Source organism: Anguilla anguilla, chromosome 15, assembly GCF_013347855.1.
Source record: "Anguilla anguilla isolate fAngAng1 chromosome 15, fAngAng1.pri, whole genome shotgun sequence".
NCBI lineage: Eukaryota > Metazoa > Chordata > Actinopteri > Anguilliformes > Anguillidae > Anguilla > Anguilla anguilla.
Window position 1 is genome coordinate 17,283,625 of NC_049215.1, and position 20,727 is coordinate 17,304,351.

At 42.3% G+C, this 20,727-nt stretch overlaps 1 protein-coding gene across 2 annotated transcripts in view; it reads left to right on the plus strand.

Moving 5' to 3' along the window:
* Window positions 1-20,025, plus strand: part of LOC118213585 (glypican-6-like) — a 230,296-nt gene extending 210,271 nt beyond the window's left edge. For both annotated transcript variants that reach the window (XM_035392552.1, XM_035392553.1), the window contains 3 exons: window positions 12,283-12,419; window positions 14,826-15,001; window positions 16,285-20,025. In XM_035392552.1, the coding sequence (XP_035248443.1) occupies window positions 12,283-12,419; window positions 14,826-15,001; window positions 16,285-16,493 (522 nt within the window). In that variant the 3' untranslated portion in view covers window positions 16,494-20,025. The remainder of the gene's footprint in view (window positions 1-12,282; window positions 12,420-14,825; window positions 15,002-16,284) is intronic.
* Window positions 20,026-20,727: the final 702 nt, after the last annotated feature.

Consider the following 20,727-nt stretch of genomic DNA (forward strand, 5'->3'; position numbering starts at 1 on the left):
TGGATTCCATGGGTTTCCTTGTGCTGCAGATTTTATATATTGATTTAATGTCTTTGGAAGTTTAAGCTGAATTGTGTGGACACTTCTAGTAGTTTCTCATGGCCTACATATGGCTTAATTTCCCCTGCAACACGAGCAGATTTGAACTGAAACAGGGTGATTTAAATGCAGTATTTTCTACTGGTATTTCATAATCACCTGGTGAGTGATTTGTAGCAGGTTCAGGTGGTCTATGTTCCCACAAACCACTCCATGGTTGTTGGTTGACATGCGCAGGTTTTATTTTGTCACACCAGAGGGACGACTGTAGCAGGGACCAGAGCTTTAGAGCAGCTCCCACATGCGTCTCTCATTCCAGCCCTCGATATCGCTGCAGGCAGAGCAGATAAAGTGTTTGCAATAATTATCTAACTGCCCACAGCTGCGGTTGCAGGTCGGCTAAACCTCTCCCTCTCCACCTGCAAATGGAGCCGTAACCACGCCACCTTTGACGCTAGCTGGAGCTTACAAAGTACTTTTGAGTGAAATCACAGGATATGTATAATTGTTTTTGGTTATGTAAACTAAACAGTATGATTGTTTATTTTGAAATCTACTTTTTGTATTTGGCTCAGGTCTGAAACGTGTGTGTGTGACTAAGTATCATTTCTGTGGAAATTCAAATCTGAATTTAATGGCAGGCCCTGTGTGTGTGCTTGTGTGCGTGTGCGTGTGCGTGTGCGTGTGTGCGTGTGCGTGTGTGTGTTTGTTCTGCCTGTCTTAGAAAGGAACTATGTAAAAAATGGGAAAGCAGGAAACAGGGGCTTAGCTTGAGATTGTTGCTGGGTCAGGAGTCGTGGAGATGGTTGGGTCAAGGCAGGGATAATACTGGAGGTTTGTTTTTGTTCCACCGACAGCAGGAAATGGGAGGGTGGCATTACCACTGGCAATACAATAACAGCCGACATACTCATCCAGCTGTCTCAAAGACCAGCTGTCTGCAAACCGCCATGTACACCCGCTGCACTTGCAGTAAATGGGCAGGGCTGTGCTGGCGGTAAATGGGCAGTTCGGACCTTTTGGTAAAGCGGTACGGCGGTACTAGTAGGTGGGGCTGTACTTGCAGTAAATGGGCGGTACTATATTTGTAGCAAAGAGGCCAGGCTGTACTCCTGTGTGAGTGCTTATGCCTTTATGGCCGAGATGTGAGATGTGAGAAGCCTTCTGCTAATAAAGTGTGAACAGCATGCCATGTGACAGAACGTCTGGGGGAATTACCACCAGTGTTTTAAAGATCCCTAGCTCTCTGTGAATTTTACAGGCATGAAAACACATTCATGCCTGTAAAATAAAATCCTCCACCAGTCCATTAAGGTTTTGAGAAAACATGGTGGTTGTTTTTGAGTTCATCAGAGTAGAATTGATCTAATGACAGAGTGGATGGTTTTCATGATGAATGGGGTTACAAGGTCCCCTTCCCCTTTCTACCACAGAGGAATCTCAGTTATATGCCTTTCTTAATATCTGGAAACCAACCCCATAGTTTTTAAAAAATATAAATTTTCCCCAAGTTTTTAAATGTGTTTCCCTATGTGGATCTTGGAGCCCAAAATAGGGTACAGATGCACCTTCCCCACACCTTTGAGGGCTTCGTTTTTTTTTTCTGTGTCAACAATGCTGTGGTTGCACAGAGAAAAATTATCCGTGTTAAATAAACTAACAGGAATTATAGATATGATTTAACATGGTACGTTTTACTGTGTAGAGCTGACAGAGACAGGTTGTCCAGTGTGCAGTCTGGCGCAGCTATAAAGTTCTAAGAAAAGCCCTGGCGTGTGCTCCCTATGAAACAGATGAGCCGTCTGAGGCGCTCTGTAAACATGCTCGCGTTTCCTGTTTTGGGAGAGGCGGAGGAGAGGCAAGCTCTTGGTTATTGGTAATAAAATCAGTGCTTTGGATGTCTGCCCCGTGACACGACTCAGGACACCACTGATGTTCCACCGTGAAGACTGCTGTTGTGCATTTACATGGGGGTTGAACCTAAATAAAGCCATGCACATCAGGATCAGCCTTGTTCTCCTGCTCTGTGCTGGCTGATCCTGTCTGAGAGAGAGGGCCCACTGGAAGTCATGGCTAGTGCTCCATTCAGCTGTCTGTCACATGGTGAATGTGTTTTGTGTGTGGGAGACACTAGTGAAGCTGCTTCTTCAGTTAGGTGAGGTTGGGAATGAGCCTCAATGAGTTAAACTGAAAAACCTAAGCCCCTTCATACTAGGCAGGGTTTATCCTAGAGTTGTGTTTATTAAAATACAGTTTTCATATTTATTTATGAAACTCTGTGTGTAAACTGTGACCATATGCCTAGTAAGGTTTCTGGTTTGTCTGGTTCACCACTAAGTGGGTGGGGGTACCTACAGAAAGTGATTGTTCACTGCCGAGAAACAGTGGGTAATTTTAGCATCATATCAAAAAAAAATTAAGAACAGAGTCTCCTCAAAGAAATGGTTTTGTTTTGGGGTTTTTTTGTTGTTGTGTGTTTGTGGATTTCATTGAGTTTGGCTGACATGCGGTGTGTGAGTCTAACATGCCAACAATTTGGCCAGTAGACTGACTTCTGTCAGGTTAGAATGAAGCATGCCTTACTGTTGCCTGACCCAGACATGAAGGAGACATGGGACAAATCGCCCGGGTGTGAAAATCCCTTCTGCGCTTATGTTTTGAAATTTAAACAGTTGGTTGAGCTCAAATCTGTAGACATTAATCAAAATGGCAGAAGGTGAAGGTGACTGTATGCTTTATGGATGGGTCTTGGGGTTTTCGGTTTCTGCCCTCCTGTCATTATCCGAGATGAATGAGATAAAATGGTGTTGGTTTATATGTCCAATACCCCTTATGGCAGGCGTCTGCCGAGGGCGGGTGTGTGGAAAACGAGCAGTTTTGTCTTTCGTCCAAGAGGCCATTCCCCATCGCCCATTTTTCTTGGTGTCTTTTGTGCTGATCTGGTTGTTGTTCAGCAGGTGTTTAATAATTAATAATGATACAAATATTTTCTACATTCCATAATTTTTCATCATGCAGTTGACTCTCAGTGGTGGTTATTCTGTCTGTGTTAGCACTGTGTGGCACTCTCTGTTAAAGGCATTATGTTCTCCACAACCCTCATTATCTCAGATGTTATCAGAGTCTCTATTATCTCCGTGTTGGACTCCATTAGTGTTGTCATTGTTTCCATCAATGATGTGGTGATCTCTATTAACTCGATAGCAGTCTCTTCTCTTTACCGTGTGTGATGGTTTGTGTGACTTTTCACCTTGATACGCAGAATTCAGGTAGAAAAGGAGGCTTTTTTCTCTTGGGACCAATAAACTCAATTGCACCGGGCATAACACTTCTTCAGCATGTGTGAAGTTTTAAACATTAATAATAGATACCTTTTAGCAGCTGTATGTATGTATGTATATACATATATATATATGTTGATACATGTTGATATTGTACGCCAACCTCAGGAGCTACAGTGAATGAAGAATGAGTCATGAACCTAGTCAGACACAGGCTTCAGTCTTGAAATCACCAGATTTCCTATTCTGCACATTGATTTTTTAGGCACGTTTTATGGCAGTTCTCACTATTCCATCTCACAAAGGAGTGTTTATGTGGATGAAATTAGAGGTGGCATTTTCAGTGCAGGTTAGCAATAATTTCATCAGCAGCGTATGTGAAGATGCAGTGGTTTTGCTTCAGAACTGGAGTAGCTGTTATCTCAAGGAATGTAGATAAGGATATATAGCAGGAACGGTAAAACGAAAGAATAAACAAAAGCTTGTTTGTCACACCAGGATGATGAGAATAAATTTGGTTGTTTCAGCTGTGAAAGTGGCTTGTTGTGCCTGGGAGGCAGTGAGAAGCAGAGGAGAGATTGTGTATGTTAGCACAAATCCTGTGAGTTTTGTAGCAAATCTTGCGAGGCCGTTCTGATGAGTAATGATGATTCCGTGACCTTGTGAAGTCTATTCCAGCAGAGAAGCAGAGCGCTCTTCGAAGAAACTGTTAAAATAAGAATCTGAAAAACAGCAGAAACTGAGCTACACATCCACTGTAGAAAAAGAAAAAGAGAGAAAGAGGGGTATAATTTCTCTGCCTTTGTAACATTTGAGTGTTTATAAAATAGTACCTTTTTGATCAGCTTATCTGTAGTTTTCTGTGGGACTGCTTTCTCACCTGCTGTGTGGTTGCTTCTTTTGGGATGACAACCAAATTTAATTAAATTTATACAAGAGATGCGTTTTATTGGCCGGCTCAACTAAAAATGATACCCTGAAAGACATTATTTTAAAATCATTGAGGTTAAATGATTTGCATCAATCCAGGTTTCCAAGTAATGCTTAGAGACTAATTATACCCATTTTTCCAATGGAAATGTATTGTATATTGTACACTGAGGTCACATTAATATTTTCTAAGAATTTTCAATAACAGTTTCAAAACAAATTTAAGCACATCTCTGGTTGGTTTATGTGTTTAACAGGTGGTAGCCAACAGGTGGCTTACCAGGCTTAACTAAGACATGGAATGGCCCAAACTGCTATGGATTAGGAAGCAATGTACACTTCTCAGCAGTCGCAGAAATGAGTCTGTCTTCAGCCGTCTATAAGGACGCTGCTTTAAAAGACGATGACAAGAGACCCGGCCCTTAGCACCCCCCGGCCCAACAGGAATGTTTCTTTTACAGTAAATCAAAGCTAAATGGATCCCACGGCTATATTCATAAAGCATCCGAGTAGGAGTGCTTATCTTGGATCAGATTACCCGGTTCATATCCTTTCGCCATTATAAAGCAAACGGCAGAAGTGATCCTGGTTTGACACTTCTACTCTGATGCGCTTTATGAACATGGAACCAGAGTTTGGTGAGCAAGACTCACTACCACGCAGCCCTTAGTGTGGGAACATGGGTAGGCTGGCAAGGAAAAGGCGCAGTGAAAGGAATTCTATATGTAATTATGTATACGGTTTCTTGCTGGTTTACGCAGTCTTGCTTATTGATTTCCGGCTGGTCTGACACTGAGAAGACCTCTGAGCAGACTGTGTGCTTTGAGGCTCCGCTTGTGTCTTTCAAAGTTCTTTCAGGGTTTAAAATATTCACAGCATCGCATTCACTTTTGTCAGCTGCCATGAAAGACAGTTGGCCCCAACTCCTTGACCACCTTTTTCACAGAATGAAAGTCAGTGGATTTTCAAAAGTATGTGTGCATAAAAGACTCACTGTATTTTACACACAGGTAGACAATGTTCATTATTCAGCAAAAGTCTGAGTGAAATGTGTTTGACTCCACAAACGGCAGGCACAGGGGTTGATAGGTCACAGCTTTCACTGAGTGGCATTTTCATTATTCTTCAAACGTAAGTACATACCAGCTTCCATTTTAATGATGTTTACATCAGGCAAAGTTCACACTGCAGTTGTTTACACCAATTAGATGGGCTTCCTGTAATCCCATGGGTGCAGCCACTTTTCTGTCACCAAGGGGGCAAGGAAACCTGTCATGCTGCCGTTAGTTCCACCCTTATCTTTAATCCTACCCTTTATAAATGTAACATTCTATATATTCTAGTTTGACCGGAACATGATTTGGATTAATGGATTAGTTACCTTGTTTTCTGCTATGTTTGTCCCCTCCCTTTCCACCATTGATGCAATAGGCATTAAAAACCGTAATTTTCGCCCTGAGCAGGATTGCTTATCTTATCTGTGAGGAGTAGAGGCAGTTTGTCTTCAAAGACAGCGTGATGAGGCTACAGGGCTGAGCAGTTACAGTGTGCAGTATTGGAAACTGTGAAGCAGCGGTGCTCATTTCAGCTGAATACACAGAGACTGGGACGTAGCCTTGCAGTCTGGAGCCTGCCCTAGCCTGAACTGTTTGAAGCAGCAAGCTGTCACTCTCCCTTCAGACATTCTTGACATCTGCCATGCTGGATGTGTTTTGGACCTGCCCCTGCTGTCATGAAGTACCAGGGGTCAGTAGCACCAGCTGGTCTTAGAAAAGTTGGTCGCAAGTGCTGAATTAGACATTTTTATTGGATGTTTTTACACTGGTTGCACCAACTGAAAGTAAGTCTGCTCATTATCAATTAATATAATTAATGTCAACAAACATGAAATAAATTAGAGTATTCAGAATTCAGAAAACTAGCTTTCTCACTTAGTTGTTGACTAATAATGTCCCTCCAGGGCAGCATCTGCTGTAGGCTTTTAAAAGGCCTTGTTAGCATCAGTAACCAAGCACCGTGATTTGACAAGCAGATAGAAACCGAACCTTTTTTGGTGGGTTTCCAGCAAGTCGAGCCAGTGGATGACATCATCGCCTAACCTTTTGCTCACACGGTCCCTGGTCATCTTGCCCTTACAGCTGAAACTGGTGCCAGATGAGCATGAGAAGGAGATTTATGTTTAAAGTGTAATTGTGCTGTCGATTGGAGAGGGGAATTAGAGCCTGTGTGCCGAGATTTCCAAAGAAAGATGACTGATACTTCAGTTTCAGAATGAGAAATAAGAAGCATGGGTGGGTGGGTGCATGTCAAATCCCCTGGTAATTTCAGCAAAGGCTACACAAAATAACATACATGTAGTTTCAATCACCTCAACTACCTTCACCTGGTTACTTGCACCACTGTCACTCTTTGTATATCCAGTATTTAAATGAAACACTGAACCACTTGCCAAATGGCCATTAAAGGCATGCTAAGGTTTATAATCTGTTTTGAGCTCTATGACCCATTAACAAAAATCCATGTAAATCAAAGTGTGTTTATTTTGTCTTTTTTTATTATTTTTTTTAAAAGCAGCCTGTTTAATATATGGTCCTGAACTTCAAGGATAAATATACCCCATCGTGGCAAAAGGCTTGAATCTTTTTGTTCTGAGCTGTCTCGTATTATCTTGTGATTTAATTTAGTTTTTGTGTTTTCAGAATTCAGTCTTTTGGGCTTTGAGTCCTTTGACTGTGGGAGGCAGCATACTGTAGCTTTCTCCCTTGGCAGTGAACTGCATTAACTCATTTTAAATAGGGTGGCAAAGTTGGCAGCTCCTGAACAGAACAGAGCTACAAATTATGGGACTTTTCCTGCTAAATTCTGAGATCTAAGATGTTGGTAAAAGACAATGAAGTCATCTCACTTCAATAATAATCACATCACTCCTCAACTTGTTTGTTTGAGGTTATTTAATTTTTAATGGAGGCAATCTTCTAGTCAGGCTCTGGGTCTCTGGTGTTAGTGTGTCATGAGTGGGCACTGTTTCTCTCCAGAAGAGACATTACGGGTCATTATCCCCACGTCTTCCTCTCTGAATTGGTTATTACTCAGTCAGAAAATCAGACTGAGTGACACAGACAGCAGAAAGAAGCCAGCACTCCCAAGTATAAATCTGATCCTCACAATCAGGGCCACAGGTAAACTGCTGTTGTCGGCCACCTGCTGCATAGTGCTTTTCGAACTAATGTAAATGTGCCACTTAATATTAAATGTTGTTATTGATTTCAGCAGAGCCTTGAGGTCACAATGCATTGATACACATCTCAGACGTATTTGGTTTCTGCAAGGTGCAGCTTGTAGGGTTTCGGTTGTGAGCATGTAGTGTAGTTTTGCCCACTGAGCTGACCCCATACCTCACTTCTATAAAGTACTGAGGGCTGGACGGCATTGTGAAATAGTTTGGATCAGATTCTGATTAGAGCATGCAGTTTGAAAAGTAGGAAAGTAGTATCTTTGCTGTGCATGTACTTATCTTCATTTTATGTGCATATGCATTTACTGCTATGTTAGAAATCATAAAAAAACCTCACATATTTATTTTAACAACAGTGAGCAAACCTCAGGGTATTCTCACTTAAGAGTTTATATAGTGTGACAGCATTGCTACTGTAGATTGAAGTTCTGCTGCAACACTTGTTTTGTGGATAAAAGCAGGACTGAGTCATCTGCACAGAGCAAACCCCACCTTCCCTTAGTACTGTGCAGTGTAATGCTGGGAGCTGCAGAATATTCCAGAAACACTGCTCGCTCATTTGTGTAAATACTTAACAGAGATCGACTAGGTTACAGCCGTGCCTTGTAGCATGGTATTTTTAAATGAAGAATTATGTCCTTTTACTGTTACAGTAAATTGTGCTACCTCTTTTCTGTGTACCTTCATTTAATTACCATATTTGCTTTACCCCACACTACCTTTAGAGATTGAATAGTCCTCTGTGCCAAGTAAAATCAAATGGGATTTTTAAGTTAATGAAGCATGAAAAGATTTTTCCTTTTTTATCCTGTCTCCCCTTCCCACTCTATTAATTGCTCCCTCAATCTTTATCATTTAATGATCTGTCTCTCATTCTAAAAAAGTGCTCCCCCTGGTCCATTTCATGAAGACTATAGCAATGAGAAATTATTTTGGGAGGGGCCTTTACTATTGTTGAAATCTATCCTTCATCATTTTCTAGTAAACAAACTAAAGTTCTGAATTGCTGTTACACATAAACATTTTATTGTTTGTCATGTAGACTTTGTCTGTGTGTGTGGGGGGGGGGGGGGGGGGGTACCTCTTCCCACTTGTATAGAGAGCCAGCCTAAACTTTGCTGAATGCTTAGTTATTCAAAGTCCAAGTCAACACATTGTTCTGCTGCACGGTAATCAAGAAGAGCTTATGCAGCATGACCTCGACCCCACTATTGAATCATGTTAGACCGTTACGTATCTTTGTATGCTCTCCTTCAACATGGGCGCGCGGTGATGCATCGCGGAAATCTGGTGTTGCTTATAAACGCCTTTCTTACACTAGCACACAATCACAGAGGTATAGCATCATCTAGTGGCTATAGAGAACGTGCTCGTTTCAGCTTGTGTGAACAGTAAGGTATTTGTTTTGCAAGAAGGCTTACTGCAAATTTATGAATGTTTTATAGATACATTCCACTTTTTTCCACTCCTTTGACCGATTATTTTGGTGTAATAAAATCTATGAATCTGAAGCTGTTTGCATGTTCCATGGAGGTTTGTACACCACCGAATCCATATTCTGATGCTCTCGGCTAATTGGCGAGACATGGATGTTTTTTTTAATCTCCCCGCCTACAGTATGCATCTTAATAGCTTTACAAAAATAAATATTTGGGGTATATGCATGGTTTCAAAATGACTTTGTAGCCTACATGTCTCGTTAACGTGAAATTGAGAAATTTAATAAAAGACTAGATTATGCCATAATAAACTGATAAACATAGAATACATGTATATTCACTACAGCAAGCAACTGCAGTAAGTAAAAAGGAAATGGATCTTGCAGCTATAAAAAAAATCTGTGTACCCTCCTTTAGATAGAATCCCTGGGCTGTCCTGCTCGTCTTCAAGCCAAGTCTCGCTCACATCAGTCTCCAAAATCCGTTTCCTCTCAAAGGATTCGGGCTGCCTTCCAAAGTATGTATGATCTTGGAGAGATGAGAAAACACAGTCCCCGCAGTCTGAAGACGAGTGCGGGTGGGATTCGGGCAGTAATGACGCGGGGAGGCATTTCGGTACGGAAGATTTGTCAAAGGATTCATCCGTCACGGTCTTAGAATGTCCCGCTTCCCGGAGAGCGAAGATGTTCATTTTGTCTGCCTTGCTTTGCCCGGGTTTTTTTTTTTTTCTTCTTTTTCTTTTTTTGTATAAATTCAGCCCTGATTAAGCAGCTGGGTTTTGGTAATAGTGTGACAGGCCACCGCCTCCAAGCATCGTTTGTGCCGTAGGCTGCAGGAACCGTTCCCTCATATCTGCACAGCCGGGCAGGCTCCAGACCTGCGCTCGGCTGGAGGGGTTGACAAGGTCGCTGATTTTTGGAGCATGTGAGTTGAAAACCCATGGTTAGCTAGACAACATCAAACTCGTTAACAGCTTGGGTGGCCGTGTGACGGGGTTTACAACATCAAAAGCGGTGACAGGACTCCCAGCTGTTCAGTACTGTCACCGCTGACCCTTTCATCTGCGCCTTTATGCGCATTTACCGGCCGCCACTGCGAGCGTACACGCTCTCCGCCAGCAACCTGGAGCAGAGCCCAGTCAGAATGCCGGATCAAAAGGCTCGACTGCTAATTACACAGCACAAACGTGATTCTGACGCTTGTTTACTCTTCTAGTCCGGAGGCCAGTTTGATTCCAAGCACGGACCACCACTGTGATTTACGACATTTTGCAAATATGCGTAATTTAAACTAATCCATGCCACACCACCTCCCATTGTAGACCCGTTCACTTTGGGAGCAGCCACATTAATTTGTTTTTGTTTAATATGTTAATGTTTTATTCATTCATAAACTGATGTGCCAGTCCAGGGTTAAAAGTATTATTTTATTAGATTTGCACAGGATACAAATTTCTGGTTCAGATAAGTAGGCTACATATGAAATTAATCGGCTAGCTCATGTTATAAACGCACTGTGCTCTCAGTAAGAACAAATGAGAACATTCTCATCCTGCTGAATTTGTGTAAACTCAGTGAGTGGTAAGAAACGTGGGTTCACATGCAGCCTGCCATATCTGGAGTGTAAATATTGTCAGTTTCTGTATTTGGAGCGGAAGGAGTAGAGCTCCCGTTATCTTCAGTGTGATCTAATCAGAGCAGGATATGAACCACAGGAAACTCCCTGACACTGCTCTGATAGCTATCACCGAATCTGTCTGCCTAGTTCGTCCTGCGCATCATTGATATCAAATATCACCTTCATGAAATTCTATTATTTCACTTTTTATTTGTTTGACTGGCGCTCTTATTTGGAGCAACAAAGTTATTTGGCAAAAATCCTTACATATGTATCATGTGAATAACCTAACAAGAACATTCAAAAGTACAAAGAGAAAATCTATGCGGGAAATGATAGTCTGTCCCTAAAAGTTAGCTGCAGACATTGATCATATAGCATGTAGAGTTTACTGACACATGACACACTGTGCCTAAAAATGACCCTTTATGTTACACCATACCAGATCATATTAGCATGCATATAGGCAATGCAAATAGCTTGCTGATGTACTTGCTGTGCCTATTCGGCAGTAAGGGTGGAAGTGTAGCCTACTACACCAGACTTTACAGCAGTTTGGAGTATAATATATACACCTAGCAGTTGGGAACGAAAGTGAGATGAAAGATAACAACAAAGGAGAGATTCAGCAATGACCGTAGCTATAATATAGAATTTATACCAATACAGATAAATGGATCATTGACATTGTGATCTGCATGTGTGTTATTGAAATGCAGTGTCTGTGGAGTTTGTAAGAGTGCCTAAAAATACAGCAAGAATTCCTCTACTGAGAACATTGCAACGGCCTCTTATGAGCTGTTTATGTGTCAGCCCGCTCCATTCATCCCTGGTGAGATGCTGTACTGTCATCATCGATAAGAGTGATATTTGCTTAATCACTTTTGGACATCTTCGTATTGGTGTGGCCAGCATGTTTTGAGATTGCCGTGGTCTTGAGTTATGGTTGAATATAGAAGCCAAGCTAAACCAAAACAGGCTTGGACTACACCTCAGGGAAGGGTTTTAGTCAGTCCCACGGGTCTTATTGCACTCGAATGAGTCCAGCTGGTAGATTTTGACAAAAAGTGAACTCTGTGGCCTGAAAAGAATGAAGAAAGGGTTTATGAAAACCGTATTGTCAAGGCATATGATAAAGTGTATTCAGATCTATTACACTGACTGAGGTAATACCACTGACAGTGGCATACCCTAGGAGGTGGTCAGTTTATATACCAGATGTCTTTGAATGTTTACACAGAGTAGTACAATGTATTCTTCGACCCCGTGAAATGTCAAAATAAAATTCTAAAAAATCAAAAGCATGAAGTGTGCTTCTAGCCTTCCCTCTCCACAGCTGGGCAAGTCTGCTCTGCTTAGCCAGGCTGCCTGCTCTGTATTTGCCAGAGCGTATTTGTGTTCAGTAGGGCTAGAAATTTGATAAATCCTTTGGCCTCAGAAAAAGGCCTGGACTGAAATGGTAATTGCTGAAGGACTAGCACCTAGCCTGCATGCTGACTTTAGCATCCAAAGTATCCCTTGCTTTTGGTTCCAATCAGGAGGACATCAGGGTTAAGTATTAAATTTTGAATTGTAACCAGAAGTGGTTGTGCGGTTTAGTTGTTGGTCTTATGACCTAAAGGTTGCATGATTTGGATTGGCCTGTGACCATGAAAATATTCTGTTAGTCCCCTTTGATTAGGGCTGCTGCTGTGTAGCTGAGTAACGATGGTAAATGACCCCCCTCCTCTGTTGTTTTCAGGTAATTGACATTAAAGAGAAGCTGAAACAGTCCAAGAAGTTCTGGTCGGCCTTGCCCGTTAGCATCTGCGCGGATGACAAGGTGACGGCCCAGGAGTCCGGCGGGGACCAGTGCTGGAACGGGCACAGCAAGGGCAGGTAGGAGCATTGCCTACGGGCGGCCTGCTTTTACCACCGGGGCCCGCTGCCAGATCCAGTTTCAGAGCGCGCATCACCTAGCATCGTCTCCTTGCGACTGACAAAGTCAACCGTCTACTGTTACAGTGATTGCAATTAATTTGTCAGGTGGGATGCCTTGTTTTGCTGGGGGAAAAAGGAAAAGAACACACACACACACTAAATAAAGACAAAGGGAGCAAGGCCTCATTTTCTTCCTTTGAGGGGGGAAAAAGCCGTCAATTTTCATTCACTTTTTCTCTAGGGAGGGCTTAACACATGGCTGAAACGGAACAGAAAACAAACCTTTTTTCCCCTGGAGTGTACATTTACTTGCTTATTGTTTTTCTCTTTGAAGTTTTTCTTTCTCTTTTCCTTTTTTTTATTCTTTTTCTGGGCAGCATGAAACTGGTGTGAGACTAACTGCATAAGCAGCAAAAAAAAAAAAAAAAACTTGGTCAAACTTGTGTAAACGGTGCTGAATCCCATAAGGAGGGGGAAACCGCTGTGGTTAGATTCTGAATCCGTTATTCAAGCTTTCAAAAGGCGAGTGATTATGAGCCGTGTGTGTTTAAGAACAAAGTTAAGATATCACAGAGCCTCAGTGCTTCTCTGTATTCCTCCAGCGGCAAGTGGACACAAAGCTACATCTGTTTTTTCTTTCATGCAGATGTGTTTGTTTTGTTGTCTTTTGTACTGTCTTTCTGAACAAGTGCAGGTCATGACCGAAGATGCAGTGTATTGTTTCCACAACGAAACACGTTTAAAATATGTAATATTATAATTAAACATTTTCCAGTTTACACTGAGCTGCAAATAGCTTATTCAGGTTTTTTTCCTCTTAATGTGAGATCTCACTTCTTTTCAAAGAGGCCCAGGGCCAGTGCTTTTGCAATATCTGCAGTCAGGCCGACACGTTGACCACAGCTCTGCCGATGAAGCTGTCTGTTGAATTAATGGCAATTAGATCAACTCACAAGACACTTTATGCTTTCAGCTTTCGCAAAACCACAGCTATGAGCAAAACCAATGTTGTTGTTTTTTTCGCTTGTTTGTTTATGAGAGGGTTTTTGTTATTGCTTAGTTTTTTCCTATTCCTGTGTGGTGAACAGCATCTGACATGGGTTGATGGAGATGGCTGTGTTGTTAACAGAGAAATCAGCTAACGCTGCTGTTCTGGCCATGCAGCAGTGTTAAGGGACAACACTGAGAGTGAAGGCAGCATCCCACTCTTTGAAGGCTGTGGGGAAGGAGGGCCAGACTCAGTATTGCTCTGTATTGCTCAGGGACATCTGGCCACCCACCTTTATTAGTGCACCAGAAAGCCTGACGGAAATCTCACGCCACATTTGTCTCTGTGCCATATTTTTTTCATACGGTGCAGACAACAATCCTCACTGATGTCCTTCCCACCTCCTTGTGATGTGAGGTAGAGGAACACGTTAATAGCCGTATTTATTCTCCTACGGGCTTTAATCGGATCGGAGCCATAACAATCCTCTACAGTAGCTTGGCCCTCCTGCTTAGCGCTCCACTTTTTTGAGCTTGTATTTTAAGCAGTTTCATATCCAAAGGAGCTGTACTCCTCCATGCTTATTTCCATCGCCACCAAAAAGAGGAAGTAGATTAGCAGACTAGATCAGCCTGCTGAACGCAGTTGCCGGTTAAGATCACTGTCAGAGAAAAAGAAGCGAAGATGAGCGGTTGAACCGAAGGTTAAGATCGGCGTCTTCAATACAGGGGCGTGCTAAGATCAGTGGTGTACCCTAGGAGCTGGTGTACAAATTTACTCTGATTAGCCACCGGTTCACCAGTCCGCTCCATTTAATCCAGAGACAGCTGACTAATGTCCACACTTCCCAAAACATCGATGCGAGTGCGACGGGGGAAAATCAAGCTAATGAAATGGAAATACAGTGTTGTGAAGTGGCCTGTCTTTGTCCGGCGGTGCCGCGTGCGAGGCCGCGGAGAATTCCCCGTGACAGATGCAGTATGGAAGAGAGCACATGGCACAGGCTTTAATGGGCCTGTCACTTTTTATCATCCAGCCAAGCTTCAGCGCCGCTCAAGAATACATTTCTGAGTTTCTCCCGTGTTCCACTTGACGTGTTTTACTAATGGCTTTAATGAATCACTGTTTGTCTGGCTTTGTATAAAAACTCTGATTTAAAGAAGAAGAAAAAAAACTCCCTCGGAGTTATCAGCTAAATACATTTTAGGTTTGAGGGGGAAAAGTATTCGGCTGCACTGTTTAGCCTGTGGGAGATAGCGTTTTAGGAAGCTTAGAGTGCTCGCTTTTAACCACAAAATTGAGACTGGGATTTGGGCTAAGTGGGCTGGGATTCTGAACAGCCCTCTCTTATGGTTATTTTTGTTTTCTTCTTGCAGGTATTTTCCCGAGGTTTTGAAAGACGGTCTGACCCATCAAATGAACAACCCGGAGGTGGAGGTGGACATCACGCGGCCCGACACGTTCATTCGCCAGCAGATCATGGCGCTGAGGGTCATGACCAACAAGCTGAAGAACGCCTACAACGGCAATGACATCTACTTCCAGGATTCCAGTGAGTCGCTCTGATCGTCCACTAAACACCGCTCGTTCGGCTTAGGTCACTGCAGTCATCCAATCAGCACCCTTCTTTCAAATTGTCATTGTGATCTTCAGATAAACACTACACTTTGGCCGTAAGCCGGTGGGATCATCCAATCATTACCACTCATTTTCTATCAGTCATAGCTGTGGTCAGACATGCACAGCAATAAAAGGGCCAATTTCCAAAGGGGATGAAGGACTGGTAATGGTAATTAGTGCCCATGCACTTACATGACAATTAACCTTATGTTTGCAGAATCATGTTTTGTTTTGCCTCAAATGCAGAAGGACATACAATAATAGCAACTTTTGTAAAAAATGGATTTTTATTTATGTTTCAAAATGGCTAACCTTAACTATATTTTGGTCTATTGGTTCTCTTCACCAAAAATGGTTAAGGAATATCATTTGGGGGGGAAATTGGAAAATTATGTTTGTTTTCTCCATAAGCATTCACATCAAAGGTAATCTTGTAAACTCTCAGTCAATATTGCGCAGATCCAGGGACAGCGGTTCAGCTCTTGTGCTGTGTGATAGAAACAGAGGCATGCAGTTCAGGCACAAGCATTTAAATGGCGGAAGGAGCTGTTCAAGATATGCCCACTGCGTTTGTGTCACTGAAAACACCAAAGAGGGTGGAGTATATCAGCCACGAAAGGTTGCTCGCAAGGTCACTGTCGGCTGATTAAAATGGTAACTAAACCTGAAAAATAGAAAAGGTTACATTAGCCACTTGCCAGTGTATCAGTGAGTTTTAGCTCAGATTTAGTGTTTAGGCCCCCTGCAAATTGGAGTGCTTGAAAAGTACAATGTGTTGCCACAGGTGCGTTTGCCAGAAACAGTGTTTTTGTGACTTTTTGGTAATACTGGACCCTTACTTAAAGTTAGAGAATCTGTCCCAATTTAGATTTGTTTGTTTAATTCAGTTTGCTTTTAATTATTTTTAGGGACTAAATGGCTTATTTATCAATTATATGAGCTTAATAACAAATCCATATTGCGTATACTGAATGTTAAAGACATGTGTTTGTGTGTGCGTCCCTTTACGTGTCTGTGTGTGTGTGTGCGCGTGCGTGCGTGTGTCTGTGTGTCTGTCTGTCTGTCTGCGTGTGTGCGTGTGTGTATGTGCGTGCGTGTGTGTATGTGTGCGTGCATGCGTGTGTGTGCGTGTGTGTATGTGCGTGCGTGTATGTGTGCGTGTGTATGTGTGCGCGTGTGTATGTGTGTGTGCGTGCGTGCATGTGCGTTTCCCAGGTGACGAGGGCAGCGGCTCAGGCAGTGGAAGCGGGTGCACGGAGGCCTGCGTGACGGAGTTTGACTTCGCCAGCACGGAGGCGCCGGTGGTGGGCGCGGACAGGAGCGACGAGCGGGTGCTGTCATCGGCCCCTGGCCACGCCCCCTCCCTGGCACTGCTGGCGGCCCTGGCCCTCACAGTCCTGGCACTGCAGAGGCAATGCAGATAATGCCGGGGGAGGGGAGGGGGGCATCACCTCGGACCACGGGGCTGATTTTATTTCCCGCTGTCGTGTTCCCGGTCAGACAGGACTGCAGCCATGGCGACCCGAAACCAAAGGGTCTGTACAGAAGAGCAGCGCTTCAACCCGCTCCCGCCTCCTTCCACCCTTTCTTTGCCCAAAGAGCGCTTGGTGCTGTGAGCTCACTGCAGCTTTCAGGTCAGACTGCTTCCTCCCAATTCCAGGACTCTGTGAAGATGCTCTCCCTGCAAACCTTGGTTTTCATTATTCTTTTATTTTTTTTGAGTTTCAAGATGTTCTTTCAAAGAGGAAAAAAAATGAATATGGAACAAAAATCTATATTTTTTTCTTATATACACTAGTGAGCTTAAGGAGATGGTGCAAATGCCTTGAGGTCAAGTCGTGTCCCCCTCCGATTCTGATGCTGGGAAGGGAAACTGTAACGTGTCTTACTGTGTGTTTCACTGTGAGAGTGCATGAGAAAATCATCAGTTACAGCTTAAGAGGTGTGGGCTCTCTCTCTCTCTCTCTCTCTGATTCAGCACTTTTTATAGGAATAATTTAATGAAGGATGCAAAAACAAAAAAATGAAGGGTTGCTCTTAATGAATGGAGTTTTTTTATTAGTGTTCGTGCAGTCTCTCAGAAGGCTTGGTAAACTCATGACATCCAAAATTAATGTCCAGTCACCCTCCTGAAAACCTGAATGGTTTCTGCTTTTCCAAATCAGCACCCATCGCTCATTTATGCTTTAAAAGCACCTGCAAACTAAAACCAAGAGAGATTCGTGGATGTGTGGATAAAATATATAATATATCTTGTATTTATGAAATATCTATTTTAAATGTTATGATTATGAAGCTACAGTTTTTACTATATGTAACTATGAACTCCTTAAATAATTTATATAATTTGGTTGAAGACTGCTCATATCCATAAATATTTTACTCACGACAGAATTCCTTTCTTTTAAATGATGACGATAATTTATTTTCTACTGGTATTTCACTTTTTAAAAAAGTTATTTATATTGTTTTATATGGACAAAGTAGCCATCATATTAAGTAATTTCCACCATCAAAGTTGTTCATTTTTGGTGAGTGCAGTGGTGTCACAGTTTCCCATGATGCAGTGCTATTTTCCCACAGATTTCTCTCCTTTCTGTTGCATTCTCAAGGAAATGATAAGGTACTGAGTTCACCCCTTCTGGCAGCCCGGCCCCCCTTCATTCTCACAATAACAGGTTGTGTTGCTGATATCATAACACAGACACGGGTCTAGCCTTTCTGTTGCCCTAGGTCAGATTGGAGACTGTGGGTGGGGGGGGGGGGGGGGCAGGGGATAGAAAGGAGAGCAATTGCGGACCTGCCTGGGGGTGTGGACATAGGGAAGATTCTAATTTTAATCCCACCCCCCCCAGCTGGATCATACCCTTGGTGCCCACCCTTGCCGCCTGTGCTTCGACAATGATTTCATAAGAAGGAACTATACTGCTGAGTAGCAGATGGTCTAATACCAATGACAAGATGGAAGCTGAATAAATAATATCCTTTTTAATCATTTATTTTTATAATCACAGAGCTGAGCGTTTATCTATTAGCTCAGAGCTGACATGCGTTTAACACGTAAAGTGTTTCGTCAGCCATGTTTTATTTTGTTTATCTTTAGTTCCTTTATAAATTGCACGTTAACTTGCTATCTTCATAAGCACACATTCATTTTGGCTTTTGAAACAAGGTCATATCTTTACCTCTTGCTCATTTTGTTGCCCTCAAGCAATGAGTGTAATATACTGAGTGTATTTCAGTGTCGACCGGTTTCATCTATAGCACACTGCTAAAATGAATCTGGGAAATATTGTTTATATCACCATCCTGCTTTCTTATTATTTTACCCTTTTGTATTTTTTGAGAAACTTTTTTATTTTTATTTTTTAAGTTTGCTGAAGCAGCAGTGTCTATCCGTAGAGGCGTGAGTGTCAATACGTTGGATGCCCTTGTACCTCTGTCACTACATTTTTTCCCCTCTCCAATTTTGATTCAGTTACCCTACATCTCTAGAACCCTACAGCTTAAGCTATATACTCTGACACTCATTTATGATTGTGACAATATCACACACTTCATACCACACAGTACTACAGGAGAGCTAGTGATGATCGGAGGAGAGGTGCAGCTTTCACCCACGACAACTGTCGACGGGTGCCTGTTGTGCAGTTAGAGAGAGGCAAAGCCGCAGTAACACTGGGAGGCTTGCTAGCTAAAACCCCACCCTAGCCCTGGTGTATACATCCAGTCCTGGCCTGCCACTAATTTCCACTGTTCCCATGATTTATCTTTGCCTACTGAGGAATTAGGAGTTTATTAACCTGGTGATGGAGTTAAGAATGAGAGTTTTGAAACGCGCTGCTTGTGCTGTCCATTCGTGTACAGTGCCACCAGATTGATTGCTTGTTCGGGGGGGAGCCTTTTAGATGTGTCTGTTTCTCCCACTGTCCTGATTCTCCAGTCTAATCCATTAAGCTAATGCGATAATTTGCCCAATTGCACAAAACTCATTATGACTGATCTCTCTTTATCTAATTAATCATTGCTTAATCACATTTAATTACCTTAATATATGCACAACTAGAGTAATTCGGCTAAATTGCAGGCTAATTAAGGGCCACAAATTCTGGTCACTGAAAATACTGTCCTCTAGTTATTGCACATGCAGTACTATGGAGGTGTTATATGAGCACACATGCAATGTTATGTCCAAGATTTTCTGTGTACTTTCTAGCAAGACATGTATAGTGCCGTCTTAGTAGCCCCATGTGTAATTATACAGATAGAGGACCATAGTAAAGTGGTACTGAATTAATAAGAGAAAAATAAGAGAAAAAATAAACATTTTCTATTACCCAGCTGCATTGGCCTTAACTCCAGTTGTATGGAACGAAGGATAAAAATATGTTTGCAAAGAAATTACAGGATATATTCAATATGATTTTAGCCTGTGGACAAGACTTTTTATTTTAATTTGAGTTTTGTTCAATTTGTTTTTATGCTCTTTTTTGACTTGTCTGCAATGAAACATCCATGCGGACTCAACCCGTTGCCTTCTGTCTGCATTTTTAAAATCATTTTAATAACGTTTCTCAACTTGTATTTTATTTGTAGTACAAAACTCTCCCAAACCGCTTTCATTTTATGAATGCTAATGAAATGATTTGCATTTTTTAGCACCCACAAAGCTCTCAGCGGCTACAGTGCGTGTTGTAGTGAACAGCCACTAAAGATAAAAGGACGTGGTTGAAAGGGGAGGAGGTAGCCTGTATACAATTTACCTTCATGGAGAGAGTTTATTAAGAAATTAGAATCAAATATTAAAACTTGGATAAAAAGAAACTTTAAAAGTAAGCCACAGTGGATGCATTTAGGCCTGGCTGCACTGCTAAGAGTATCCAGCAGAGGGCAAACTTGGGCCTGGTCTCCACACCACCGAGAAGAGAATATAAGGCATATTATAGTGACTGAGGGGGGAGGGGGGACGGGGGTCTGGGGATGGGGGGGGGGGTAATTTCAGGTTGCTTTCTGTGCTGGAGGGTGCTATTACTTCACAAAGGCTTTCTGGACTTGAAAATCCATGAACTTGTTCAGTGTTAAGTATACATCATTTTTTTTCAGTCTCGGTGGCTGTGGTCAAAGAAGCTACAATAGAATCTTCCAAGAACATCTTGTGGTTCAATATAGCTTTGCAATTTCATTTATTTTCAGTTTTAGCAGGGTCTTTGTTTGTCATCATCGTCTACTTCTATAGCCAGTTCCCTACATGTGCAAGTCCCTTAAGAGGAACATGAGACAAAGTACATTTGTACTTGCTGGAGTTTCGCCAAGCATAACTGATTCTCCAAGCATGTTGGTCAAGCCTCCAGTTGCATTCTAAAACCTATCTCTTTCTCCCTTCCTTCCTTCCTCTTCCATCGCATTTTGATTATGCGGAAGATGTCCCTGTATCGGCAGATATAGTATTGAATAGCCATGTCAGAAAATGTGTTGCTTTCAGTTTTTGGCTACCATATCATCCAGTTGCATTTTGGTATACAGGAGGTTTGGAGAGCACTGATAGGAGCTTGCAGCTACAGAGGGGGAGCGCTGCTTTAGGCGAACGAGGCGGGCGGTTTTAACGCGACATTCGAGTCGTAAAAAGCAGACATGCCTTACAATTTTTTAAAAGAAGAA